The following is a 27,670-nucleotide window of genomic DNA, read 5'->3' as shown; positions in this document are numbered from 1 at the left end:
GAATAGAATATTATATATTTAGCCTTGCCTCTTACTCCCCTGTAGACCCATAGACACCCATTGCAAAGCCAAGAGGCGCAATGCGCATGCGCGGTCTCAGGAGTGCGCTCTTCCCCCTCCCTCCTGGAAGGGCTTTTCATTTTCCGATCAGGCGTTTGGCGCGGACACCTAAAAAACCCATTGCCGCCAATGGCTTCCTCAGGGGTCCTTCGCCCCCCCCGTGTCATGAGGGGAGGGAAAAAAATCCCGACTGGTCTATTGTGAAAGTGGGGTTTGTGTTATTGGCGTTAATATTATTCCCGTCGCCGTTTTGTGTCTGAGGAGGGGGAGGGACCCGGGGGAAAGGTCCCTTCAGGCGAACGGCGCGGGCAGCCCTGGCGCGGGGCCTTTGCTGCGAGTGAGACGGAGGAGCCAGGCTCCGGAGGAGCAGAGGGACCTTCTCCTTCTTCTTCGGCCGGAGACGGAGCCTCCCCCATGGGATGAGGTGAGCCAGGCAGGCACTGCGCAGGACGCCCCTGGGGTCCTCCCGACCCTCTGCCAACTGCCCCCAAAGCCCCCTCCCTCCTCCGGCCCCAGAGGCTCATGGGAGCAAGACCCTGCCCTCAGCACTTGCCCCTGCTGCAGCTGCCCCAGGGGCTCATGGGAGTTTGGCTCTTTCCTCCCATACTCCAGTCCCAAGGCCCCAGGGGCTCATGGGAGTTTGGCTCCTGCTGCCCCAGGGGCTCATGGGAAAGCTTCTTGCCCCTTCTCGTGCCCCAAAGGCTCATGGGAATTGGGTTCTTTCCTCCCCAGCCCCAGGGGCTCATGGGAAATGGCTTGCCCCAAAGCCTCTTGGGAATGTTGCTCCTACTCCCCAGGGACTCATGGGAAACTCTGATTGCCCCAGAGGCTCATGGGAGTTTGGCTCCTGCCCCAGAGGCTCATTGGAAGATTACTTGACCCCCTCCCCTCTTTCCCCAGGGGCTCATGGGAAAGCTTCTTGTCCCCTTCTCTTGCCCCAAAGGCTTATGGGAGTTGGGCTCCTTCCTCCCCGCTCCCAGGGGCTCATGGGAAAAGCTATCATTGCCCCCAAAGGCTCATGGGAGTTTAGTTCCTGGCCCTGTATCTTCTTGCCCCAGGGGCTCATGGGGAAGTTTCTTGCCCCCTCCTCTTGCCCCAAAGGCTTAGGGGAGGTTGGTTCCGTCCCCAGGGGCTCATGAGAAAGTTTTTTGCCCCCTCCCCTCTTGCCCCAGGGGCTCATGGGAGTTTGGCTCCAGTCCCCTCACCTAAGGACTCATGGGAAAGTTTCTTGTCCACTTCTCTTGCCCCAAAGGCTCATGGGACTTTGGCTCTTTCCTCCCATACTCCAGTCCCAAGGCCCCAGGGGCTCATGGGAGTTTGGCTCCTGCTGCCCCAGGGGCTCATGGGAAAGCTTCTTGCCCCTTCTCGTGCCCCAAAGGCTCATGGGAATTGGGTTCTTTCCTCCCCTGCCCCAGGGGCTCATGGGAAATGGCTTGCCCCAAAGCCTCTTGGGAATTTTGCTCCTACTCCCCAGGGACTCATGGGAAACTCTGATTGCCCCAGAGGCTCATTGGAAGATTACTTGACCCCCTCCCCTCTTTCCCCAGGGGCTCATGGGAAAGCTTCTTGTCCCCTTCTCTTGCCCCAAAGGCTTATGGGAGTTGGGCTCCTTCCTCCCCACTCCCAGGGGCTCATGGGAAAAGCTATCATTGCCCCCAAAGGCTCATGGGAGTTTAGTTCCTGGCCCTGTATCTTCTTGCCCCAGGGGCTCATGGGGAAGTTTCTTGCCCCCTTCTCTTGCCCCAAAGGCTTAGGGGAGGTTGGTTCCGTCCCCAGGGGCTCATGAGAAGGTTTTTTGCCCCCTCCCCTCTTGCCCCAGGGGCTCATGGGAGTTTGGCTCCAGTCCCCTCACCTAAGGACTCATGGGAAAGTTTCTTGTCCACTTCTCTTGCCCCAAAGGCTCATGGGACTTTGGCTCCTTCCTCCCCAGTTCCAGGGGCTCATGGGAAACTCCGTTATTACCCCAAAGGCTCATGGGAGTTTGGTTCCTGCCCCCCCATCCTCTTGCCACAGGGGCTCATGGGAAACTCTTGCCCCAAAGGCTATGGCGACTCTAAGGCGAATCTATCACAGGGCTTCCTTGGTAGGTTTCTTCAGAGGGGGTTTGCCATTGCCTGAGGCTGAGAGACTGTGACTTGCCCAAGGTCCCCAGACTCATAGTCCAACACTCAAAGCCCTACAGAACGTCATAAATATACACGCTAGTTTTATGGTGACTTGTACTTCATCCAAGTGCTCCTAATGTTTTCCTCCCCCTGTGAGAAGAGGCATGAGGTTGGTTCTCAACTTGAACATGGCATTCTGATCTTATGCAGCAGCTTCCTTCTGAGTTTTCACTTAACCACATTGCCAAGGAAGCAACCGGCCTTTCCACTCCCCTCTTGAAAACAGAATATGAAACAATATGTGTTCTCTCTCACTCCAAACTCATACCTATCAAATATCTTTCTGGGCTGCATGACAAGGAGGCCAAATCCTGCCAAACAGGTGAGTGACCCTGAAAGGCCGACCTTCCCTCGGCCGGCGGCAAAAGGACCCATGCTTCTTTTCTGACGTATTCTGTTTCTCCTCCTGCCCTCAGGTGCCTAGCGTCGGCGTGGAGAACCCCTCTTAGACTCCATCTCCGGAGATGGCCGACTCGGCCACTGTTGCGGTCCTGCATCTGAGGAGGGGCCGGCTGCCCGGTTGGACGAGAATGAGACAGGTAAGCGATAGATTGGGACTCTTTGCTTTTGTTTGCGGCGTCTCTGGTTTGTATTCTCCCTGGATTTGCAAGACGAGGGTGGGAAGGTCTCAATTGATACCTGAACTTGGGGGAAAGTGTGTATGAATCCTCTCCGTAGTCTTGCGTGTAAAATATCCTCCCAGTAGGACAAGGAGGGTGATCCTACTCATGGTGTGTGTTGTGAACAGCGAAATGGGTTTCCACCTCTAGCAGACGCTGCATCTCCAAACACAGGTTCCTCTTTCTGCGATATTCCGGCCAGGAAACACGACAGGAGCCATACTTCTTATGGCTGCGCTCAGACGTCGCCTCCGCTCCTGTGTGACTCAGTGGCGACGGGGATCCGTTCAGGCTTGCCTCTTGTTGTGTGCCTTTTGTAAACCCTTCTGTAGTTAGTGAAGAACACGCAGATACATAGCCAAACCTGTTTCCTTGTCCGTGTCGCAAGAGCCTTATACTGGTTTGCGTCTTGTTGACTTTCCTACCTGACACTTTGCACTTCATGGGTCAAGATGACTTAGTTTCACCTTTCTGGAGAAGTGGGAATTGAAATCCTATAGGGCCCAGCCTCCGTTTAGAGACTTCCAAGAGTCCATTCCAGCCGAACAGCCATTACTTTCAGAACGTTCTTCCTAGTGGAATCTCCTTTTCTTGTGATTTGAATCCATTGGTGTCTCATCCTTTGGAGCTGCAGAAGCAAGCTGCAGAAGACAAGCTCCATCTTCTGCATGAGCTCCTCTCAGATACTCAAAGATGGCTCTGTCGTGCCACCCCTCCAAGTTAAACACCCCTAGTTCCCTCAGCCTAGGCTTTGACTTCCAGGCCTTTTAGCATCTTGCTTCCCTTCCTTTGGCCACTTTCCTGCTTGCCAGCAGCTTGTTCTTAAACTGTTGCTCATTCAGTGGTCGTGTCAATCAGGAGGATCCTAGGACTATCCAAATAGAACTTTTCCCAGAGAGAGAGAAAGATCACCAACCACCCAGCAAACATAGGCTACAATGTCAGAGCTCAGGGAAGTTATTTCTTTGGACTGTGGAGCCCAGAATTGCGTATTTCTGTTGGATGGTGGTGCTCATCAGACGGCTGTCTTCTAATTTTCAAGCAGTTTATTAATGTGAAGTTGGAGACGGAGACAGGGCTATACCACAGTGCTAGGAGTATGCATTTTAAGCCCAGGCAGCAAAGGAGAACGGCGTGCTGAGCCTCTCTGGGATGGAGGCGGCAAGGGGTGGGATGGATGTACAGTAAATCTGCAAAATGCTGAGTGCAGGGAAAAAGCTTTGTGGCCTGATAGGATCCAGATGTCTGCTGCTTATATCCAGGGGTGTATGTGTCAGTTTGGCAGGCCAAAGCTCTTATGCAATGCGTATTGAACTCAGAGGGCTACCTCATTGTCCTTCCCCTAAGTTTACGTACGGTGCCGAGGGATTTGGAGTGCGCCCAGGGCGGATTACACCTTTTAGAAGTGAAGGAACGCATTTTCCAGAAGGACACTATGCATGCCGAGTTGGAATTCTCTTCCCTTCCCTCTGTCGTTGTTGTTGTCTTTAAATCATTTCCAATTTAAGGCAACTCTCACAAAGTTTTGGCAAGATTTGTTCCAAGGAGGTTTGCCATTGCTTTTGTCATAGGCTGAGAGAGTGCAATTTGGCCAAAGTTTCCATGGCTAAGCGGGAATTCGAGCCCTCGTCTGCTGGAGTCCTGGTCCAACACTCAAATGTTCTACATGGTTTTACCTTACAAGGTTGTTGTAAGGGAGAGGTGACAAGACTCCATATGGTGTAGTGGTTTGAGCATTGGTCTACAACTCTGCAGACCAGGGTTTGAATTCTTGTTTTTGAATGCCTGGATGCTCTTGGCATTCGTTCATCCTGAAAGGAAGGCAAAGGCAAACTCTGAACAATTCTTGCCAAGAAAATCCTGTGATAGGGTTGCCTTAGGGTCACCATAAGTCAGAAACAACTTGAAGGCACGCAACAGCAACAACAACAACAAGGAAGGGGTGGGAGGAGTGAATTGTATCTCCTGGGAGGTCGCAGAATGGCAGTCCCCCTTTGAAATAGGCTTTGGGGCCTTTGTGCAATGGCCCTACTTGCCTCCGTCCTCAGGATCAGCTAGAGTAACAGCAGCCAGGCTTGAGTAGCCTGGAGTTATTCCCTGCAGCGTTCCACGGGAGAAATTGACATGGAAAGGAGACGAGAAGGACAGACAGTCTGGAAAACTGCTTTTACAGACCGGAACCGTGCGCTAGATAGGCCAGGAAGGTCCCTTCTTGAGCTAATCTCAGGATTACCCCGAGGAAAACAGTGTGCATCTCCTTGTCTTGCTGGCACACATGAAGAAGGAGAGATCACAGAAAGCAGAACAGCTCAGAAGCATGTGATGAAAGCAGCTCGCTCCGTAGGTTGCTCCACCTCCGGTGGGGGTTACATCACACGTTAAGCAGATAAACTGGCTATCTGTTCTTGAATAAAACTCTGCCCTTGAATTGGCAAGCGGGGAGCGTTGGGGAGGCGTTCCAGTCAAGACCCTGTGCGCCAAAACCATGCCCTGCCTGGTGCTTGAATGGGAATCATTCTTGGGAGGTGGGGAGCCACTGAGTAAAAGCTTCCTTTCCAGGGCAGAGATTAAGCCTTGCTCCGGCTGCTGTGTGGGTGACTTTGCCTAATCCCCAGATGGAGTTGGAGCCAAACTCCATTGAAATGGCTCTAAGTCGTAATATTTTTCCCCTGAATGATCAGATGTCAGCTTCCCCAGCCTGGTGTCCAAAATCAAGCCACCTCAGGGATAATGGGAGTTGTAATCTAACCTGTCTAGTGAGCACTACTTTAGGGAAAACTGCTATCTGGGAATGGGTTTCCACAGGTTTGCCAGTCATTGGGCTCCTTTCCTTTATTCTCATCTTCTGCATAAATCAGGGGTGATAGCTGGGAAGAACTGAGCTTTGGAGCACTTTTTAGGACTCATTGGGCAGAGCCCAGGAACAACAGGCTTTGCTCCTACCTTTCTCAGGCCTTCCCATCTGCCAGTGGACCTTGGAGCACCTTTCCTCCTTGGGCCTCCTGTAGATCTTTCTCAGTTTCTCCTTCCCCTTCTCACTTCATCTAATGGGATTGCATCTGTACAGTCATCCCTTATGATTCATGGGGATCTGTTCTCTCACCATCCCCCCTGCAAATTAGAAAAACTGCACATATTGGAACCCCATTGTTTTTAGTGGTCTCACACTCCCGCAAGCACGCTTGCCTTTTTGTCCCTGCTGGCTTTCCATCTTCAGAAATTCAAAACCATGAATGGAAAGTTTGTGAATCTGGAGGGACGACTGTATTTCTTTTTTTATAAAGCCCTATACGGCTCAAGTAAGGGTTATTTGAGGGACCATAGAATCGTAGTAACATAGAATTGAAAGGGGGCTCATGGGTCATTGAGCAAACTCTCTGCTCAATGCAGGATCTAGAGCAGCCTCAGCAAACAGTTTTCTAGCCACTTTTTGAAGACGTCCAGAGAAGGAAACCCCACCATCTCTATTAGGTAGTTGGTTCCATTGCAGAACTCCTCTCACTGTCAAGACCTTTCTTCTTATGTTCAGTTGAAATCTCCCCTCTTGTAACTTAAAATGGTTAGACCCTCAGAGGCAGCAAAGAACCATGTGCTTCCATATAAACCTCTGTATGATTTCAGATCTTCTGGGAAGACAACTCCTCTCTGTTCCTTTACCCTTACAGATACACTGTTCCTACATGGGAGACCCAGACTCTGCAACACTCTTCTTAGCAAAGCTAAGCTGGTTCCCTTCTTGCTATCTTTCCACAAGACCTTTTAATTCTCCCATGTCTTTCATATTTTTTTTAGGGGAAACAGGCCTAGAACCTGTGGGATCTGAGCAGAGCAGTTCAGGATAGAGGATAGTCGCTGTGAGTCGAGGCCAACTTGACTCGAAGGAAGTTAACAGCAGACTACAGGCCTTGCATAATGTGCTGGACCTTTATTTACTGTTGTGGTTTTAAATGGTTTTATATTTTTGACTTGTGCTAATTTTATGATGGTTTATTTCCTTTTTAATTTTTGTAGACTATGAATTTTTTTAACTACATTTTAACTTTCGTAAGCCAAACTAATAGTCTCAGACTCTCAAATTAACAGTAATGGTATTTATAATATTTTATGCAATCCAATACCAACGGCATCTCACTCCAGTTTTCCTGCCTTCCACTCCAGCTTTGAAGAAACACCACCGCCTAAGATATGAGCGACTCCACCGTAGACTCCTCACCATCACCCGAGGAAGCTTCAGGGGAGATGCCGGCGGCGGCGGCACCAGGAACACCCCCCCAGGGGAACGGTGGGGGCACAGCGACGGCACTGGGGGTCATCACGGAAGGGGTGGGTGAGCTGGCTGTCATTGACCCTGAGGTGGCCAAGAAAGCCTGCGAGGAGGTGCTGGAGAAAGTCAAGCTGATGCACTGCATCTCGCCTGACGGATCCATCCGGTTGCGGGAGGGTGGGGGTTCTCCGCGGCACCTCGGCCCGTCCCTGCCCAACGGGGAGTGCTGCGAGATCCGCTGTCTGGACGACCCCCCGGAGGACAAGATCCAGGAGGAAGAGGAGCAGCAGCAACAGGAGCAGATGCCAGCAGGGTTCAGTTCGGTGAAGAGCGCCCGTCGCCGGCAGAAAAACAACTCGGCCAAGCAGTCGTGGCTGCTGCGTCTCTTTGAGTCAAAGCTATTTGACATCTCCATGGCCATCTCATACCTGTACAACTCCAAGGAGCCCGGGGTGCAGGCCTACATCGGAAACCGGCTCTTCTGCTTCCGGAACGAGGATGTGGACTTCTACCTGCCGCAGCTGCTCAACATGTACATCCACATGGATGAAGACGTGGGGGACGCCATCAAGCCGTACATCGTGCACCGCTGCCGCCAGAGCATCAACTTCTCCCTCCAGTGCGCCCTCCTTCTGGGGGCCTACTCCTCTGACATGCACATCTCCACCCAGCGCCACTCCCGCGGGACCAAGCTGCGCAAGCTGATCCTCTCGGATGAGCTCAAGCCAGCCCAGAGGAAGAGGGAGCTGCCGGCCCTTGGCCCAGCACCTGACATGGGCCTCTCGCCGTCCAAAAGGACTCACCAGCGCTCCAAGTCGGATGCCACTGTTAGCATTAGCCTCAGCAGCAACCTGAAGCGGACGGCCAGCAACCCCAAAGTGGAGAATGAGGATGAGGTGAGAGCCAAGGTTTCTGAATACTTCCCCCCAGATATTGTTCTTGACTTGGTTTGCTGGGGAGGAGGTTTATTTCTTGGATTTATATCCTGCCTTTCTCCCAAAATGCTGCAACATGTGTAGTGGTTACAGGTTTTCACGTAAGCTCTGACTTAGGTGACTATATGACAGGGTTTTCTTGGCATGGTTTTTTTCACAGGGGGGTTACCACCATGGCCACCTTCTGGGGCTGAGAAAGTGTGACTGTACTTCTGGAGTATTAACCCAATACTCAAACTACTAAACCAACCTTGCTCTATCCTGAAGTATGACTGGTTTTTAACATTGTCAGTTCTGGGTTCTTTGGTCAGATTCCTGGATTGTAATGTTATGTGTGTCCTCTACTCTTCAAGCAGCTTAAAGTTAAAACCAGAACTGGTGAAAGTGACTTTTTGGTAACAACAGAACCCTTGCTAGCCAATATGGCCCCCAGTTATGGTGCTCAAGGAGTCCTTCCTCCTTCTCGTCAACTCCTTTTTCTCCTTCTCTCATTTCTATTCTTCCTTTTCTTCAAAACTGAGAGTTGAAGCATCTTGCAGAAATTAAACCTAATACAGATTAAAAACATTAATGTTTCCAGGCTCTGGATGGGTAGCCCTGATGAATCTCAACAGAGGTGGATGTAATGGGAGACCTCTGGCAACTCTGTGTAAAATAACAAGTCGGAATGTTATACCTTTCTCCAAAAAATTAAGTGAGAAGCTGGGAAGCTCTGTCTCAGGGCCCCTCCAGATATTTTCCAGGCCTTCTCTGATGCTATTCCCTTCCGGGCCTACAGTCTTGTGCTTTGTTTGAGCATTCAGTTTCCCTCCTAGGGTGTCTATAGTTCACAAACGCCCACCGCCCAACTAGCAAAGGCAAGCGAGGGTGGTTTTGGTTTCCTTTTGTGCCTTGCTCCGTGTTTGGGCCTTAGAAGATCATTAGAGAAGGAAAAAAGCCGGGTGGAATTTCAGTCTCGCTGGAGAGTAGGAAATGAATATTTGATGCCACGAAAGAACTTCTCCCCTCCTCCCTCTGCAGCGTTCCTAGAGGAGGATTGGAGTGTGACTCATAGGTATGATGCAGGACAGCTTGAGCGAAACTGGGGCAGAGGGACAGAAGGCAGCTCCTCCAGACAACCGTGTCAGAACTAGAAAACTGGCTGCGTTGCCTGTGACCTTTATGACAAGCTGGCTAGGAGATGTTGGGAGTTGTAATAACATCTACAGACTATAGTCATCTGCAGCATGCTGATTTACAAAGAGTGTATATGTGTTTGTGAGTGGGTTTTTTTTCCTCCACCAAGTAAGACCAAGCACCTTGTGCTTGGCTTCCCATCCCAAGTTTCCAGCTGATAGCAAGCAAAAAAAAACAACCTGTTGGCTCAAGAGTTGCCAAGTCAGAAATCCACTCCTGCTCCTGGACGCTTCATTGTTCATAGGGAGGAACAACAGACTGACACAGAGCCAGAGGAGCCTCAGAGGCCTCGGGTCTCCAGTCACTGGCTATCTGGAAACCAGTGCCCCCCGCTCATAATTAATACAGAATACCACCTTTGTCAGGTTTCCTTCGACAGCTCTCTGGATCTTTTTGATCAGTGGTTGTTGGGACCCTCAACAATATCATGCCTCTCCTCTCATTATCCACATAACCGCCAACATTTCACAGGTGAAAAGCCAGACACGTGTAGCCAAGTGTGGTCAGGTCAAGTAGGCACAAGAGGAAGAACATACAAGCCACAGTTTGTTTTTGCCAGAGCCTCCTGGGAAGGGCAGAATTCTGCCCTCTCCTCCCATTGTGTGTCTTTGTGTTATGGCAACCCTAAGGCAAACCTAGTTTAGGATTTTCTTGGCTAGTTTTCTTCAGTGTGGGTTTGTCATTGCCTTCCTCTGAGGCTGAGAGAGTGTGACACTGAGCAGGGATTCAGATCTTGTTCTCCCAGAATCCCAGTCCAAGACTCAAGCCACTACAGCGTACTGGCTCTTAAAAAGGCCGGAGGTTTGTCATTGCTTTCCTCTGAGACAGAGAGTAAGCCTCTGCTCCGGTCCTGTCTTCCTCTCTTTCTGCTTCCCTCCACCTTTCCTAGCATTATTGCCTTTTTGAGAGCGTCATCTCTTCTCATGATGTGGCCAAAGTATGACAGCCTCAGTTTCATCATCTTGGCTTCCAGGGAGAGTTCAGGCTTGATCTAATCTAGAAGACATTTCTTGGTCTTCTTGGCCACCCATGGCATCCTAAGCACTCTTCTCCAGCACCACATCTCAGATGAATTTCTTCCTATCTGCTATCTTCTCTGTCCAGTTGTCAGATCCATACATTGTGATGGGAAATACAATGGATTGGACCATCCTCACTTTAGTGTTCGGAGTTATGCACTTATCTAGTTCCTTCATAGCTGCCCTTGCCCGTCCTAGTGTTCTTCTTGTTTCTTGACCGCAGTCCTCATTCTGATGAATGATGGCGCTACAGTATGGGCAATCCTTTCAGGTTGCGTGATTTGGCCCCAATAGTTTTGCTTAATATGCCGGGGAAGAATGTGATCTTCCTCTGTGTATGTGTGTTTGTCTGGGTAACAAGGGCTGTCTCTGTGCTGGAGAGAGGCACCCTCTGCCTCGATGGCGAGGGGGGTCAGTATGAAACAGTTGGTGATTCATCTCCTTGGCACCCCGTTGTCATCAGGCTGCAAACGGAAAATGCTCATTAATGGCCAGTTTGTAGGAGTTTGTGGGGCAAAGTCCATCCCTCTTGGTTGCTGTGTCACGTCTTGCCCTTCGCCCATAACTTGGATGCACACCTCCCCTCTCTGGTTGTGCTACCCTCTTCCTCTCTTCTACCTCAGATGGGGGCAAGCAGTCTTTGCCACCATCTTCCATTTTCTCCTCCTGAATCTTCAGTTTCTCCTTCCTCATTCAAAATCCTCTGCCCAGGTCTGATGGCCTCCATTCTTCTCCATTAGTCTTCCATGGAGCAGGGGGAGTCTGGAGACCCAGGATGCTGCCCTTGTCCCAAGTCGGGCCCTTAGGGGTCCATCCACCTCACCAGTCTCCACTCTGGTCTCTAGTGTCTCTAGAAGGGTTCTTTTTCCAGACCCACCTCTACACTCCTGGTCTGTTTTGTTTTTTAAATGGCATTGAAGAGTTTCCTTTCTGATGAAGCATGGACAGAGTTAGCTTGCCACCCATGCAGGGAATAAAGGGCAAAAGCAGGGAAGTTGGAAGTTGGCCATTGCAAAAGTGGTTCACGGGAGAGAGGCATGTTTGGGAAATGCCACAGAGGGTCACCACAGCCCCCTTATGTTCACTAGATCTACCCCTATTTATTGATTTAAATGTTGTTGTGCCAATTATTGTTGTCCTGCTTATGGGGAGGGGGGGTCTCTCCTTTAAACCCTCAAGGTCCCCTCAGAACATCCTGACTTCAGGTGGCTGGGAAGGGAGTGCTTTGGAGAAGAGATGGAAATCAGTGCAGGCTGTTCCTCTGCTCACAGCTCTTTGCCATTGCCATCTAAGATGGTTAAATCCACATCTAGGGCACAGCCACTTTTCTCCCTCCAACTTGGGATGTCGAAGTTGTGCCAAGTTTTGTCTCTGATCTAGGGAGCCTGGCAGCTGGTGATTCTAGATCTCTCTTCCTCTCTCTCTCTCTCTCTCTCTCTCTTTCTTCTTCTATTTCTCTGTCCCTCTGTTTTTGAGCAAATGGTTTTATTTTATATTTAAAACATTACTGAGATTTTTGTAGACTGGACATATCCAAGCAGCACTCCCATGCTCCTGAGCCAGTGTTTTTCATTATCTTCCCCACCATGCTTCCCACCCTCAGTTCCTCTTCCATTTCCCCAGTGCTTTTTTCATTTGCCCACATGCCCACCTCTTGCCATCCCAGAAGACCTAGGGTGGGGGGGGTCTCTTTTCTTTCCAGTTAAAAGTACAGAATGTGGGTGCCACAGAATGAAGGAGGCTGGTGCTTCTGGAAAGAGGAGACACAGGAGAGGCCAGCTGACTGCTGGATGGCTAAATGGAGCCTCCACACGCTGGAAACAGAACCCCTGCTCCTTTGAGCTGCTTGGGGGTGCTCCAGTGCCATTCCTGATGTCCTCCGTTCGATGCAGAACGCTAGGTCTGAGTCCCCAGGCACATGCGGGACTATGGGAAGGAGAGTTGGGAGCAACATACTGCAGAGAGGGTTGCATTTGCTGTGCCAGTGGTGGGAAAGCTGGTGTTTCCGTTGCTTAGGCAGAGATCATTTTGGGGAGGGGGGACAGTTGTAGCAGAGGGGGAAACGAGAGGTTGGTTTTAAACTGTGCCTTTTCTCTCCTCACCTTTCCTCCCTCCCTCAAACCCTTTCCTTTAAAAACAAAAACCCAAAACCACCCACTGCTTCCCTTCCTCTCATCCGTTTCCTAGGAGTTGTCATCGAGTACGGACAGTGTTGATAGATCCTTTTGCTCCGTAAGTGGCCCGTGTGTTCAGTCTGCCCCCGGCCGTTGGGCTGCTTGCCTGGTTTCCCTCCCTTCTTCTGCCTTGTCATTTCTTTTTTGGACGCACTTCTTTCTTTTCGACAGCAGCATTTCCTCTGGGCTGGCCCCACTGTCTTCACCGCCGCCATTGCCCAAAGCTGTCCCGTCACCTGGGCTAAGCAGCTTGTCTTGCCAGAGCAGCGAAGGCAGAGCCATTCTCTCTCCTGCCAACGCACTTTGCTCCCATCCCCAGTGAGCAAATTCTGCACGGACAGTAGCCCTTTTCAGACTAGCCTTTGGCGGGTGGACTTCCTTAAAAGCCGAGCCGCTTTCTTCCTCTCTGCTCCTCACGCGCCTCGTGCATGCGTTGCCCGGCTCTAGAGATATATCGCCTGTTTCATCGGCCCGGCTCTTGCATGACACCAGGCACCCGATTTGCAGCCAGGAACAACATCTTGTTTCAAAATTGGGTTTGTTTTTATACCTTAAAATATTTATTGCATCCCTTCCCCAGGGCACAGATTACAGAACAAGAGCAGTCACCCAGTTAAAACAATGTTTTAAAAAACGAAACATTCAGCGAGGTAAAAGAAATCCATGATGTGATAGATCAGGGTCAAACTCTGATCGCCATACCTCCAAGGTGAAAAAGAGTTGCATTTTAAACTTGGCTGCGGAATGAGGCCAAATTTGGCACCAATTATGCCTCCAAGAAGAAAAAGGGCATTGTACAGGCAGGGTGCCAGTGCAAAGGAGTCCCTGTCCCTCATATCTACATGAAGCTTTGCCCTGAGAGGTGAAGCACTAGGGAAAGCGGACGTCCGAGGATGCTTTTGTATCTTTCTTTACCATAGTCTAACCAGGATGTCTGTGAACAGGGGAAAACCAAGTCTCCCTTTCAAGACAGGGCCATAGCTGACATGCTGGCTTAACTGAGTAAATGGGTACCTTACTGTAATTAAGTCATTCTCTCAAGCCTCTCCCCTGCTTTCAAGCAGAGTTATCCATAAAAAGAGGAAATGCTGTTCTCTCGCTACCTTAAATTGTTTTCCTCCCCTTTTGAAATTTTAAGTTAGCACATCGTGTGTTTGGTTCAGATTATCAGCTTCTTCTGTCCTCTGCCCCCTGCCTCACTTTGCATAAAACCAAATTTAAAAATCCGTACTTATCTTTCTGTTGCATTTCCCCCTCCTCTTTCCAATCATACCTCAAGTCCTTTCCCAGCAAATAATCCCACCTTCCCCTGATTCAAGTGGGAAGGCCATATATATATATAAGAAGTTGTCAGGGGAGAGGACTTCAGGGATATATTTCTCCCAGTTAATTCCTCCCAGTTAATTCCAGTCACCCGTATCTCACTGGCTGCTAAACTGGTTCTTTCCATTGTTACAATCAGTTGCATCTCCCTGCCTCTGAAGCAATCCTCTCACTTCTCTCTTGATGTCGGTCCTTGGATTCTTCTCCTCCACATGGGCTTTGCAGTCATTCAAACTCTTGTGTAATGGAAAACCTCATAGTCCATAGTCAAAAACCTAATTTGCACCCGTGGATCCTGGGGTCTGTTGACACTGAAGTGGGCAGAGAGGAACAGAGATTGACCTGCTTTTTGTTGATGATTGATCGATTGCAATTATCCTTTTTATTTGCATGCGCCATGATTTACTGAGCAATGATAAGCCCCAAGGAACTGTAAGAGGAGAAGGGGGACAAAATGACTCAGCAGCCTTTGACCCAGCATTCTCCAAATATGCTAGACTATAGTTCCCATCATCTCTACCCAGCAAGATGGTGGCTGTAGTTCCACGCATCTGAAAGGGAGCCACATCAGAAGAGACTTCCATGAGGGAGAAGTCTGAGTAAACTTAAACCTGCTCTTAACTTATACACAAGGGCAATTTATACATGAAGGTATACAGTAATTGCCTCTCTTGGGAAATCTTGGAAGCTGTGACTCTTCTTTTAAGTGAGCCATAGGCCAGAGATGGGGAAGGTGAGGCCCACAGAATGCTTCTGTGACTCTCAGACTTTGGGGGAATAAAATTGACCATGCCAGAAAATGGTGGACAAATTTGCCCCCATCTTACACCCTCCCCCCCCCCCCACAAGGAAGTGACTTGGAGTTTGTGCATATTTGCAATTATTCCCATTCTTTGCCCTTCCCATCCTCCTTCCTAAGGGAGGCAGCTGTGTCAGGCATTTGGCACTTGCTCAGAGGCACTGTTTTTATAGGAGTATGGTGGAAGATGGGAGTCTAGGAAGAGCACAGAACAGACGCTGAGGAAAAGAACTTGAACCCAAATCCCTTGCAGCAGGGTTAATCTATTGGTAGATTGAGCTGGCCCTCAAAAGTCCCTGGGTATTGGTTCCAGGAGGTGGATGTGTTGCAGCTGTGAATTTCCATCCACAGGGCCATTAGGAGAAAATAAAGGCCTGAGCTGAGGACCCTCTTTTCCCTAATCCAGCATTATCAAAGTAGAAAAGTTGAGAAACAAGATAACCTAATAGGTTCTTGACGGAGAGTCCTAAGTGGGTTGGTATGCCTACATAGAGGTAGATACAAATGTAATGGCTCCAAGGTCTCTCTTTTTTTCTTCCTCCCTGGATTAAAATGACAAAACAACCACATCATCTCCTCCTGCCTTCTGCAGCCCGTCCGCTTGGCCCCCGAGCGCGAATTCATCAAGTCGCTGATGGCCATTGGGAAACGCCTGACGACACTGCCCACCAAAGAGCAGAAGACCCAGCGCCTCATCTCTGAGCTCTCCCTACTCAACCACAAGCTGCCGGCGCGCGTCTGGCTCCCCACCGCCGGCTTCGACCACCATGTGGTGCGGGTCCCGCACACCCAGGCTGTCGTGCTGAATTCCAAGGACAAGGTAAGGAAAGGGTGGTCCACAACTGGAGCCAGAAAACTGAGAGTGCTTTTGCAGAATCATCATGAGTTGCAACGCATTATTCCCTCCAAGAGATCTCCATTCTCAGGCAGGTGTGTATAGGGAGAAAGGCTCCTTCAAGTACCCGGGTCCCAATCCTTTTAGGACTTTGAATGCCAGCGTCAGCAGCTTGGATTCAGACCAGAAGTGAATTGGCAGCCTCTGCAGTGCAACTTGTGTCTCTTTCCCCGCTCCTCTTCCTCTCAGGCTCCTTACCTAATCTACGTGGAAGTACTTGAATGTGAAAACTTTGATACCACTAACGTCCCGGCCCGGATCCCGGAGAACCGCATCCGCAGCACGCGCTCTGTGGAGAACCTTCCAGAGTGCGGGATCACCCACGAGCAGCGAGCCAGCAGCTTCACCACCGTGCCCAACTACGACAACGACGACGAGGCCTGGTCCGTGGATGATATTGGGGAGCTGCAAGTGGAGGTAGCGCCCCCCAGCCCCACCTGGCCTTCTCCAAACTGACTGCTTCATCTGAAATCAGGGAGGGAAGGAGAGGTGGACTTTATGGAAATCCAGAAGTCGTCTGGTGTCATGAAGGAGACCTGCCTGACCTTTTCTGTCCCTTTCTTTTTGCCATCCCTGTGTTGCTCCTATTCACAGGGAAAGCAAGACATTAGGGCAGAAGTGGGAGGCTAGGGGTCTGGTTGGGGGCTGTTCCTTCAAAGGTGCTTCCTCAAAGTGAGGAGGTGCATCCATTTCTTCCCAGACATGTTTTCCATTCTCTCCTTCCCAGCTGCCAGAGATGCACACCAACAGTTGTGACAACATCTCCCAGTTCTCTGTGGACAGCATCACCAGCCAGGAGAGCAAAGAACCTGTCTTCATTGCTGCAGGAGATATCAGGTGAGCGAACGTGTAGGCATAACTTAGAAGATGATGGGTTGAGGAAGGAGGCTGTGGATTTCCCACTGTCCCCCAAGGGTTTCCATCAACGACTGCCTTGAAACAATATGCAAGAAGGGGGGCTATATAAATTAATACATGTTGAGTATTCCTTACCTGAAAATCCAAAATGCTCCAAAACATTTTTTCCTGGGTGACTGAGATGTGACACCTTTGTTTCTGATGATTCATTGTGCACAAACGTCATTTCATGTGCGCACTTATTAAAAATATTCTGTGCAAAATTACTTTTGGGGGTGGGGATCCAAAACACTCTTGGTCCCAAGCATTTAGGATAAGGGATACTCAACCTGTATGCAAATATGTGCTTATTGTGCACAACTCTGGCTTGTTGTTCAGCTGGTTCCTACTTCCTAATCTGTTCTGCAGATTTTCCCCCCTTGGCATTGCCTGGATTCTTCTAATCTTGCAAACCTCTCTATAAAAACTAAAGAAGATCCCCAGAATGCTTCATTAAAGCCCTGGAGAAAATGCAGCATTTATTCAAGTCAAATGTCTTGCCTTAGAAAATCTGGCCTCTGTTTTATAAAAGAATAAATTTTCTGTAGTTGTTCTGCAGAATTGTTGAGCTGTTTCACACAAAACAGTCCTTTTGAGCCTGTCTTTTTCTCTCTCTCATGACAGATTATATATAGCAAGAGAATTGTACCTTTAAACTGAGCACTAGCCAGGGAAGGAAAGAGTATTTCCAATTATTCGTTTCCTCACTTTCTGGTTAAAAATAGGTTTCCTGACAGTCAGGAAACATTCTGGATTTAAAACAAGAGGCGTGAGACTTTTGCACTGTATTCTCCCAGTAAGAGAGCCAGCCTGGTGTAGTGGTTTTAACGTTGGACTGCAACTCTGGAGACTATGGTTCGAATTCCCACTCGCCCCCTGAGGAATCTATCTCAGAGGAAGGCAAAGGGAAACCCCCTCTGAACAAATCTTGCCAAGAAAATGCCATGATAGGATTGCCATCAGTAGGAAACAACTTGAATGCACACAAGAACAACATTGCACAGTATTTCATCACCCTGAAATGTTCTGGAGGATTATTCTGTGTGGAAAACCTCCCCACTCCCCACAAATCTGGTTTCTTTTTCTGCCGTCTTCCAGGAAAACACTAGGCTTGGGGAATGCCAATTCACCAGTCCCTTTTACTGTACTGAACACATGCACCCTGCTTTAAACTGCCTGGGAAATCTGCCCGGGGATGCCCCTGGCCTTAACCCTGCCAACTTTTGTCTGCAGGCGACGCCTCTCTGAGCAGCTTGCTCACACTCCAACGTCATTCAAGAGAGACCCCGAGGACCCCTCTGCTGTCGCCCTGAAGGAGCCTTGGCAGGAGAAAGTCAGGTAAGGAGTGAATGGGGCTGGCAAGATACCCTGGAGCCATTGGGTAGGGGCTGAAAATGGAGAAGGGAATGGATGGAGGGAAGGTTTGGGGGTTGTTGTGCCTCCCCCAACACCTTTGGCCCCTTATGCTGGGCTTGTTGTTGTTGTTATCCACACCCAAGTGGATCTCAACCCATGGTGACCCAGAGAGAATTGGCGTTTCCTGAGTTCCCACCTGGAAATTTCTGAAGTTCAGCCAGATCTAACTCTCTCCCCTCACTCTTCCTTTCAGGCGGATCCGGGAGGGCTCTCCATATGGCCACCTCCCTAACTGGCGCCTGCTCTCTGTCATCGTGAAATGTGGCGACGATCTCCGGCAAGAGCTACTGGCCTTCCAAGTTCTCAAACAGCTGCAGGTAAGGGAGCGGCAGCGTGGCTCAGTAGGTAGACCTCCTGAAGTGCATACAGAAAGGCCCATGGCTGGCTGAGGGATTTTGGGGATTTTCCAAAAACTATTCTGCAGAAGCTCAACTTGGCATGTTTTGTTTTGTTTTATTTTTTTCTACGTATACTCCTACTTTCTCCTTCCAAGACAACTTACAAAATTTAAAAACAGAAGATGGCTAGAATGTTACATTATAAAAATAGAAAAACAAAACAAATAAACAGTGTTGCTAAAAATCAGTTGTGTAAAAAGCAATTTAAAATACATTTAAAACATGATTAAAAATAAGCCAGGATTAAAAAACACACCATTATCAACTAGCTCTATTAACACAGAATAATCTTTCTTTCTTTCTTTCTTTCTTTCTTTCTTTTTCAGTCCATCTGGGAACAGGAGCGTGTCCCACTGTGGATCAAGCCATACAAGATCTTGGTCATCTCGGCCGACAGCGGCATGATCGAGCCGGTGGTCAACGCTGTCTCCATCCACCAAGTGAAGAAGCAGTCGCAGCTCTCCCTCCTGGACTACTTTCTCCAAGAGCATGGCAACTACACCACCGAAGCCTTCCTGACCGCCCAGCGCAACTTCGTCCAGAGCTGCGCTGGCTACTGCTTGGTCTGCTACCTGCTCCAGGTCAAGGATAGGTAAGAGAAAGGAAGAGTCTGTCTGTCTGTTTATTGGGGTTGTTGGTTAGACCTCTTGACGGGAAAGGAATGAGATAGGGTTGAGTGACCCAGCTGCATGGGAGATGCAGCCCACATATTATCCCAGGGAGTAACCTCACATCACTTCTCCTCTCCATTTATGACAGATTTTTTTCAGCCTGTTTTGTTTTGTTTCCCCTGTTTCTGGGAAGTGGGCAAAGTATGCCACCCCTTTTTCAGGCTGTTTAAACCTTTGGAGCCCTTTTCCATTGAAAAAACACCCGCTCTGGGAAAAGGGGCAAAGGGTTACACTTACACTTACACACTTTGGTTTACACCATTGGTCTGCACACTGCAGAACAACTCATGGGAGCCCATCTTCCATTGGCCTTGGCCAGGGAGAGAATATACCCCAATCCAGATGCCCTGTATATTTCCATCAATAGAAATGTGATTTAATTGCTGGCTGAGGGATAAGGCTGGGTAGAGGTTGTGTAGGGGTCCTGTTCTTCCCCTGGCTGTTAGAGGATGGTGGACCCTGCCAGAAAAAGGGCTAGGATGTTACATACTATTTGCTTTATTATCATGTTAGGAAGAGATTTGCTATTTGAACTGCCTTTTGAAATGCAATGCTACACAACTGACAGCTCATTTTTCATTTTTTTGCCCCCTCCCCAAAAAGGCACAACGGCAATATCTTGCTGGATGCTGAGGGTCACATCATCCATATTGATTTTGGCTTCATCCTCTCCAGCTCACCCCGAAATCTTGGCTTTGAGACCTCAGCTTTCAAGCTCACCACTGAGTTTGTGGACGTAAGTTTGGGGAGAACCAAAATTGTGGATCGTCAGGGCTTCGGAGTTAAGGAATGGGTATGAGAGCTAGTGTGGCATAGGAGGAGGATCTCCAAGAAGAGAGGAGGTAGACCACCATACCCCATTGACCCCATGTTCCTGTTCCTAGAAGTGAAATAGAAAGTCTTTAGTGTAAGAACTGTTTGCCATTGGAAGAGGCCACCTGAGAAAGTGCTGGACTATTATCTTTAAAGGTTTTTAAACAGAAGTTGGATGGGCATCTTTCAGGAGCGCTACAGACTAGATGCCCCTTGAGACTGATCTAAATTGCTCTTGATTATTGAAGAGCAACATGTTAGCAGACAGACACTATTTGCTTTTCTCTTTTGGATGCCTCCTCCTCATCTTCTCTTTTCTTATTTCAAAATGTACTTCTCCCTCCCTGGCTTGAATTCCTAGGTCATGGGTGGCCTGGACGGTGACATGTTCAACTACTACAAAATGCTCATGCTCCAAGGTCTCATCGCTGCTCGGAAGCACATGGACAAAGTGGTGCAGATTGTGGAGATCATGCAACAAGGTACCAGTCATTGGGGTGGGCTAGAGATTATTTATTTTTGGAGACAGGGAGTTACTGAGTGGCTAAAGTTCATGAAGAGGCACCTGCATTGTGAGTCTCTTGCTGATGTGTAGAAAATGTTTCCCATTCAAGTGTACCCACCAAGGTTTATCTATATCTTCGCTGCAGAATCCTTCCAGGTTGCAAAGGATTCTGAGAGACAGGTCCAAGACCTGGAATGGAGTCAGGGCTCTCGGGCCCAAAGCCCCAGAATGTTTTGATCAGCAGGGACAATTTATCATGCATCCCACAACCATGCATCCCACAACCTTCCCTCTTTCTCTAAATTTGGCTAACATCCTCCCAGTAGCTGGGAAGAAATACACAGATATGAGCTATCCCTCTTATACTGTACTGCCAGTGTGGCCTTACTCCTGAGCAGGCAGTCAAGACCCATTAGCTTTACAAAGACCTCCTCTTCTTGGAGATTGAGATAGCTAGAACAGAATGCTTATTTTAGGGGTGTGGGCTTTGTGGGAACCCTCATGAGGAGTGCCTTCACTTCAGACCCAGCCATCTCTAAGCCCAAATGCTTAGCTTTCCCACAACACAAAACCGGTGGAGGTGGCCAGCAGGTTTAAAGAACCTACTCTTTAGTTCCATGAAAGGTTCTATTGAAATCTCCACCACTACATGGACTGTCTTCCTTCAAAGTTGGCCAAAGCAGGCCTAAATGCCAAAGAGTGCTGTTGAGGCAAGCGTAGCAAAGGAGATCTTAAAGTAATGAGCGCTTCTATCAGTTTGTCCTCCAGGTTGCCAGCGGTGCTTAGGAGAAACGCAGGAGAGTCAGGGTCCTACAGTAGCGCAGGTCATCTGTGAGTGTCAAGAGCAGCGCGATCAGATAAGTTAAGAACTTCCGTGCTCTTAAACAGAGGCCGCTCTTGTCCAGAGTTTTGGTTAGCCACAGTGGCTGAGGAGACATCTCTGGAATCTGATGAAACACAGCATCATGACAGGAGGAGCAGCCAAACCCAGCTTAACCCCCAGCATCAAGCATGGGCTCATACGCTGCCCCTGAGATTGGAGGTGGCCACTTTTATTGCTCCATTCATCTTCCACAAATTTGCTCACAGCAGGCTTTTGTTGCCTTCTGGCTGCCATCGAAAACTAGGGCTTGTCTGCAGGGCGAGTGCTTGCTTCGCAGATTCCGGAATTGCTCCGCCATCAGGATGGGGAACCAGAATTAGACACATAACATCAGTGAAAAAGAACATATAAAACCAATTTGTATATTTTAAAACTGATTATTTAAAAACCACCTGGGTAGGATTGCTGGAAGAGACTAATCTTTAAACTGGTTTTGAATCGAGGCAGTATGTCTCCAGCTGACCAATCTCTTCTGGCAGGTTATTCCATAATGTTGGAGCAGCAAAATAAAGCATCCCGCAAGTAACAGTCAGCCTGGTTTTGGGCGACTGAAATCAGTGTCCCCCAGGTTATGTGTCAGATTATATAGAAAAAGGTGATCCTCTAGGTAACCTGGACCCAATCTATGTAGGGCTTTACAGGTGGAAAAACAATGCTTTGTACTTTGCCCAGGAACAAATTGGCAGCCAGTGGAGTGGTTTTAATGTTGTGGTAATAGGATCAGTCCTAGATGTGCCAGGAACCAATCTGGCTGCCGTGGTTTGGATTAATTGAAGTTTATAATTAAAAACGTGGTGCAGAGGTCGCCCCACGTACGGCGCATTGCGGGAGTCCAGCCTCGAGGCTATCAGCACCTGGACCGCCGTCTCTAAATCTTCCCGCTCTAGGAATCCTTTAAAACTGCCTTTTCAAACTATTCTTGCCATTTATGGATGGCAGGTTCCTTTTTTTAAAAACTGCTTTTGATGTGTCAAATGGTTACATGGCCATGTTTTCTGTTCTTCTAATGGTTTCATGGCTCGGTGTGTTTCTGATTCTCCCATTAGCTGCCCTAGGCGTTGTTGTTATTAACTTTTCAAGCTCATAGGTGGGGTGAAAATCCAATAAAATAAACCAGAAACAGCCTGTGTTTTGGATTCAGCTGCTGAAAGAGCCATGGGTGAGGTGAGCCCCAGCAGCAGGCAGTGGGAATGATCTGACCTTCAAATGTTCCCCTTCTTTTGCTTTATTGGTTAATTTATTGTAATTTTCATATCCAGGGATACCAGGGTATCTGATACAATAAAATCAATCTTAACTAGTTTAGGAGAGTCAGCGTTGCGTAGTGGTTTGAGTGTTGGTCTAAGACTCTGGGAACCAGGCTTCACTTCCCTGCTCTCTCAGCCTCAGAGCAAGGCCATGGCAAACCTCCTCTGAACAAATATTGCCAAGAAATCCCAGTGATGGGGACGCCATAAGTAGACACTACTTGAAAGTGCACAACAGCAATTTCGATAAGCAAAAAGAGTCTAACGCCACAGGTTAAAATAAAACAACAGAAGCACTGTGAGGCCATTTTAGGCCAAAGTCGCTTGCAAATTTGGATGCAATGATAGCTGGATGCGCTGGGGTTTCATAGAATCAGAGTTGGAAGAGACCGCAAGGGCCCTGATCCAGTCCAACCCCATTCTGCCATGCAGGAAATCTAAATCAAAGCATCCCCATTGAGAGATGGCCATCCATCCTCTCTTTAAAGACCTCAAAGGAAGGAGACTCCACTACACTCCGAGGGAGTTTGTTCCACTGTTGAACAGCCCTTACTCACCTCCAGCAACGTCCATTCCAGCACGCAATATCCGCTTTTGTCCTGACCCCTGTTTCTCTTCTTCCTTGAACCCACTGCAGGTTCCCAGCTGCCCTGCTTCCACGGCTCCAGCACCATCCGGAACCTGAAGGAGCGTTTCCACATGAATATGACGGAGGAACAGCTCCAGCTGCTGGTCGAACAGATGGTGGACGGCAGCATGCGCTCCATCACCACCAAGCTCTACGACGGCTTCCAGTACCTCACCAACGGCATCATGTGACCAGAGGCTGCGCTGGACTCTCTTGCCGCCGCTGCCGCCTCTTCCTCCTCGCTTCCCTTCTCCGTACCGGATACAAACCGAGGAGACAAAAACTTCATAGAGGGAGAAGGGGGAATGGAAGGAAAAACCAACGGTTTTCTCCTCCTCCTTCTCTTCCTCCTTTTCCTGCCCCAAGGAGACGTCGCAGTGGCCATCTTGAACCAGGCCTCCACTTTTAACTCAGGATTCCTTTTAGACCCCTGAGGCGGTGGTGGGTGTTTGTGGGGCAGCGACGGAAGGAGGAACCTCAAAGACTCATAGAAAAACTTGCCACGTGGCGTTGCGTAGGATCATGTGGGGGGGGGGGAAGAAACCCACAAAACAAAAACCTCTGGGGATTGGCTTTGGACACAGCCGGCAAGGACAAAACCTTCCGGGTGTCGGGAAAAGGCAAAAAGGAAACCTACAGAACCACGTTCGCCCATTCCTCCCTCGCCCTCCTTCCTCTGGACCTTTTATTTCAGTATTATTGTACCTCTTCATGTTCTCCGAACTCTTTTCTTCCCTCCCACCCATGCACCCCTTCTAAATCTCACAAATGTGTTTTTTGGGTCCAGGTGAGACAGGGAAAGAGGGAGCCAGAAAGAGGTTTGTTCTTGCGCAGGGTCAAGAAACTTCGCTGTTTCTGAGCCTCCCCCTTCCCCCCCTTTTCTTTTTTTAAAGCGTCGTCTTTCCTTCTTCCCTTCCAGTTCTTTCCTCCCCACTTTCCACCCGGTGCATGTTGTTGTTATTATTTTTTAAAATGTGTGTGCATTTCCGTCAAGGTGATTAAATCCCCTCCCCGCCGCTGTCTCCACCCCGGTTTTTTTCTTTTCCCCCTTTAGTTCACGTTTTCAACGCAAAAGGTTGCGTAAACACGATTTCCGGAGGTCGGTAACCAGATGCCCGTCATTCCTCTCTCTTCTCATAGTACAGTCCAGGGATTTGGGGGAGAGGTCTTGCCACAGTGTCTTGCTTTCTGCAGAAACGCACCCCAGCCTTTTCTCATCCACTTTTGGTTTGTTATATATATGTGTGTGTGTGAGTCTGTGTTGCACAGTTTGCGGTGTGGGGAACACTCAATCTTCAGTCACCATCATTGATGGCTGGAGCTCACCATCTTAGTTTGTGCTGCATTCTAGCCGTTTTACACACTTGCAGAAGATCCTCCATCACACTAAGTTTACTCATAACCGATTCAGTTGTGGCCCCCAACTTCTTCACCACGCTTTTCATTTCTCCCTGCTACGTTTCCGCGTTTCATGTTTCCACTTCGCGCCTTTCTCTCCCTGCCTCTTCTTCTCTTTTGCATCGCTGAGGCTGCCGCTTCTTAGCCGAATAGTCCTCCGCCAGCTTAGACAGTGCCTTCTCCATCTTTGCTGCAACGGTGAATGTTTCCGAATCCCCCGTTTGGGGTTTTTTCATGGCGTATGGGGAAAGCATTTACCTTTGGGTAGAATAAGGTATTCCAGGCTGCCACCAGGACCCACAAGTGTCTGAAAACGTGAATGTTTTGCAGCATGGGTTTTGGAAACGGCTCTCCTTGTGTGTTTGCTGGATCGCCTAGGATCATGTCTTTTCAACACCTCCCTGGAAAAGACGATTTCGGGTCAGTACTTTTTGGCTCACTGAAAAATAAGGTGACTTGTTAGTCCTTTTTTAATGAAAAAAAGAAATGTCGGTGTATGCAAATCTTTTGCAAGGGTTGGTGGGTGGAATAATGTCATGGCTGTGTGTGTGTATTTATAAATACATCCATGTTAACCTCTATTTTTCCCTCTGTTTCCTGCGCAATCTTTCTCCCGAATCCTTTCTCTTTTCTAAGTATATTTCCCCCCTTCTATAGCGTACACTTTGGTTGTGTAGCACTTAACACTGAAGCACAAAAACTCTTCTGGGGGGGGGAATATTACTTATATTTTGATGATTTTTTGAAACAATTATGTGGGAGGGAAAGCATCCGCGGATGGGAAAGCGCAGTAAAAAACGGGAGGCAAGAAGGTGGAGCATCCCATTCCTCGTCTCTTTCTCCGTCTCCATTGCTTTGTCGTTGTCTTTCTTAACCAAACTATTGAGCCCTTAAAAACACACTCAAAAGCCCCAGTATCACAAGGAGGCAAAATTGCCATTTGGGCCACTTGGTGCCATCCTTTCAGGGAAGGATCCCAAAACGTTGACACTTTGGGAGAGATGCAAGAAGCCTTGCTTTTGTTCTGTGTGTAAGAGTGACGAGAATGGATTGTGTTATCGAGAGAGAGATCTTTCTGTGCATCCCATTCTGGCAGTCAGGGTTTGCAAAGCCGATCCTGGATAAAGAGGCACTCTGTGGCTCGGATTTTGGGGAGAAAACAGGGGTCTGGCTTTGGCCCCAATTCTCCTTCTGGTCTCTGTCTCTTGTGGGTTGTCTTTCTGAAAAGTCTCGCTTTGTTGGAAACCCCTTTTTGGTTTTTTTTGTCTTTCTCTTGTGGGAAAAGGGTGCGAAGGAGAGAGTCAAATGGGAAAGAAGGGGGCAAGGCCGATGGAGGCCTATGATTGTTGAGAAAAGCCACCCATCTTGGCTGGTCATGGGCACCTTTCCCCAAATTTGGTAGAATACGTTACTCTAAACCAGTGCTTCCCAAATTCTTGTCCTCCAGGTATTTGGACTGCAGAGCCTAGAAGCCGCCACCATTTTGGGTAGTGGTCTGGCATTCTGGGAGCCGAAGTCCAAAACACCTGGAAGGGCAGAGTTTGGGGATCGCTGCTTCTAAACTATGGCCCCTTCTGGCTGCTAGACTGCAACTCCCATCAGCCCCAGGTGATGGAGGGGGTGATCGGAGCTCTAGTCCAAGAGCATCAGGAGGATTGGGCATGCCCCACATTTGTGGTTAATGCGTGTCCGTGCGGAGTGGAGACATGAAGCTTTTTCTTGGTCAAGATTGGTTGGGAGAAGCTTCCAATGGACCAGTTTTGTTGCTTTAACCCAATTGTCACATACACAACCATGGATTCCCCTTGTTTTTTCCAAGGGGCTTGGGTTTTGCGGTTGACCTAGCAGGGGAGAAGTTCATTTGGACCCATTGCCGTAACCATTTGCCTTGTTGTCTTTCCAGGAGCTTCCGGGTGACTGTAGCAGCCGCTGGCGGCTGGGAGAGATTGCAACCATTGCAGTGTGACTTTTGGCGGCAACAAAGAAGGTAACACAACACAATGCAGGTAGTTTGCCAGAAGGCGAGAAGAAACGGATGGGAAAAGAAGGGATTGCCACAACTCTCCAAACCAGCAGCGACTACGACAGTCACGCGGAGGCTTCCAGGCATCTTTCGGGATATCCACACATCCCTCTTTTCCTGCTCTTCGAGTCTGGGTTCTTCTTTCTTTTCATTACCAGTTTGCATTAACACATTCTTTGTTAAAAAGCGCTCCGCGTGTTTTGCAAAGAATGGCGGGCGGCTCCCCGGTTTTTCCGTGCGCCTTGCTCTGCGTTTTGTGTCCCGTCGCCTTTCCCCCTTCCCTCCCTCCCTCCCTCCCTCCCTACGCTCTGTTCGGTAAGGATGGGCCAAGCCCCCCAAGATACTATGAAACAAACCGATATTTCTAATAATTATAATAAGAATAATAAAAAGCACCCTCCAGGGGGACCGTGCTCGATATTTGCAGAGACGTTGTGCGCTTTGGTCTTGTTTTTGGGGCACAGTGGTGGGAGGATTGTCAAGAGATTGTTTGGAGAGGTCGCCTCCATCCTATGGAGTCCTGGGACTTGTAGTTTGTCATGGTTTCGTAGAGTCAAGTAGAGCTTGGGGGGAAGTTCCAGTTTGGGACTACAGCTCCCATAATCCCCCACCACATCCAGTTTGATTCTCGGGGAGATGCAACCCAAGACAACAACTTTGCAAGAATGAATAACACAACACCTGGCCTTCCAGGTGTTTGGGACTTCACCTCCCAGCAGCCTCAGCCACCTTGGTCTGGGATTCTGGGAGCTGAAGTCCAAAACTCCTGGAAGGCCAGGTTTGGGAATCACTGACGCACCCCATAATCCCCCTCCACCAGTTGCTTCCTGCAATAACACCCAAAATCCACAGATGAGACACCTTTATTGGTACGACCAAAATGCACAGTGTATACGTTGCAAGCTTTTGAGGCTCCAGCGGAAGGAAGGATGGAAAAAAAGGAAAGAAGAGGGAGAGAGAATGAAAGGAAAAGAAAGAACAAAAGGAAGGAAGGAAGCTGAGGAAGGAAGGAAAGAGGAAAAGTGAAGGAAACAAGGTAGGAAGAACAAAAGGAAGGAAGGAAGTGGGAAAAGAAAAAACAAGGAAGGAAGCAAAGGAAAAAGTGAAGGAAACAAGGTAGGAAGAACAAAAGGAAGGAAGGAAGTGGGAAAAGAACAAAAAGAAAAAAACAAGGAAGGAAGAATGAAAAGGAAGCAAAGAAAGGAAAAAGTGAAGGAAACTGAAGGTAGGAAGAACAAAAGGAAGGAAGGAAGTGAGAAAAAAGGAAGAATGAAAAGGAAGGAAGGAAATGGGAAGAACGAAAAGAAAAAACAGGAAGGAAGGAAAGAAAAGGAAGGGAATGGAAAGAAAAGAAGGAAAGA

General features: G+C 48.8%; 1 protein-coding gene across 4 annotated transcripts; it reads left to right on the top strand.

Moving 5' to 3' along the window:
- The first annotated feature begins 249 nt into the window (after positions 1-249).
- Positions 250-26,739, top strand: LOC149301770 (phosphatidylinositol 4-kinase beta). 4 transcript variants are annotated; one of them, XM_089483839.1, is made up of 14 exons: positions 2,168-2,547; positions 2,642-2,764; positions 7,004-8,005; positions 12,427-12,471; positions 15,128-15,355; positions 15,620-15,847; positions 16,158-16,267; positions 17,561-17,665; positions 17,937-18,060; positions 18,468-18,733; positions 19,416-19,548; positions 19,987-20,107; positions 20,887-20,961; positions 22,898-26,739. In XM_089483839.1, exons 3-14 carry the CDS (start codon positions 7,031-7,033, stop codon positions 23,077-23,079), a joined length of 2,592 nt encoding a protein of 863 aa, XP_089339965.1. In that variant the 5' UTR covers positions 2,168-2,547; positions 2,642-2,764; positions 7,004-7,030; the 3' UTR covers positions 23,080-26,739. The 4 variants fall into 4 exon arrangements, with proteins under 4 accessions (XP_089339966.1, XP_089339967.1, XP_089339968.1 ...); XM_089483840.1 differs by lacking the exons at positions 2,168-2,547; positions 12,427-12,471 and adding an exon at positions 250-484; XM_089483841.1 differs by lacking the exons at positions 2,168-2,547; positions 20,887-20,961 and adding an exon at positions 250-484.
- Positions 26,740-27,670: the final 931 nt, after the last annotated feature.

The sequence above is a fragment of the Sceloporus occidentalis genome, unplaced genomic scaffold (assembly GCF_023333645.1).
Source record: "Sceloporus occidentalis isolate IW3139 unplaced genomic scaffold, rSceOcc1.0.p SCAF_20, whole genome shotgun sequence".
Taxonomy (NCBI): domain Eukaryota; kingdom Metazoa; phylum Chordata; class Lepidosauria; order Squamata; family Phrynosomatidae; genus Sceloporus; species Sceloporus occidentalis.
Note: the sequence above shows the minus strand (reverse complement) of the source record. Positions and strands in the feature narration are given on the sequence as shown.

What these genes read in the sequence shown, in the direction of transcription:
- LOC149301770 (XM_089483839.1), top strand. Translation starts at nt 7,031, where the DNA reads ATGAGCGACTCCACCGTAGACTCCTCACCATCACCCGAGGAAGCTTCA. An exon ending in TGTGGAGATCATGCAACAAG is followed by an intron (nt 20,108 to 20,886) that starts GTACCAGTCATT and finishes CGCTTCTATCAG; the next exon opens with TTTGTCCTCCAGGTTGCCAG. An exon ending in TACAGTAGCGCAGGTCATCT is followed by an intron (nt 20,962 to 22,897) that starts GTGAGTGTCAAG and finishes AACCCACTGCAG; the next exon opens with GTTCCCAGCTGCCCTGCTTC.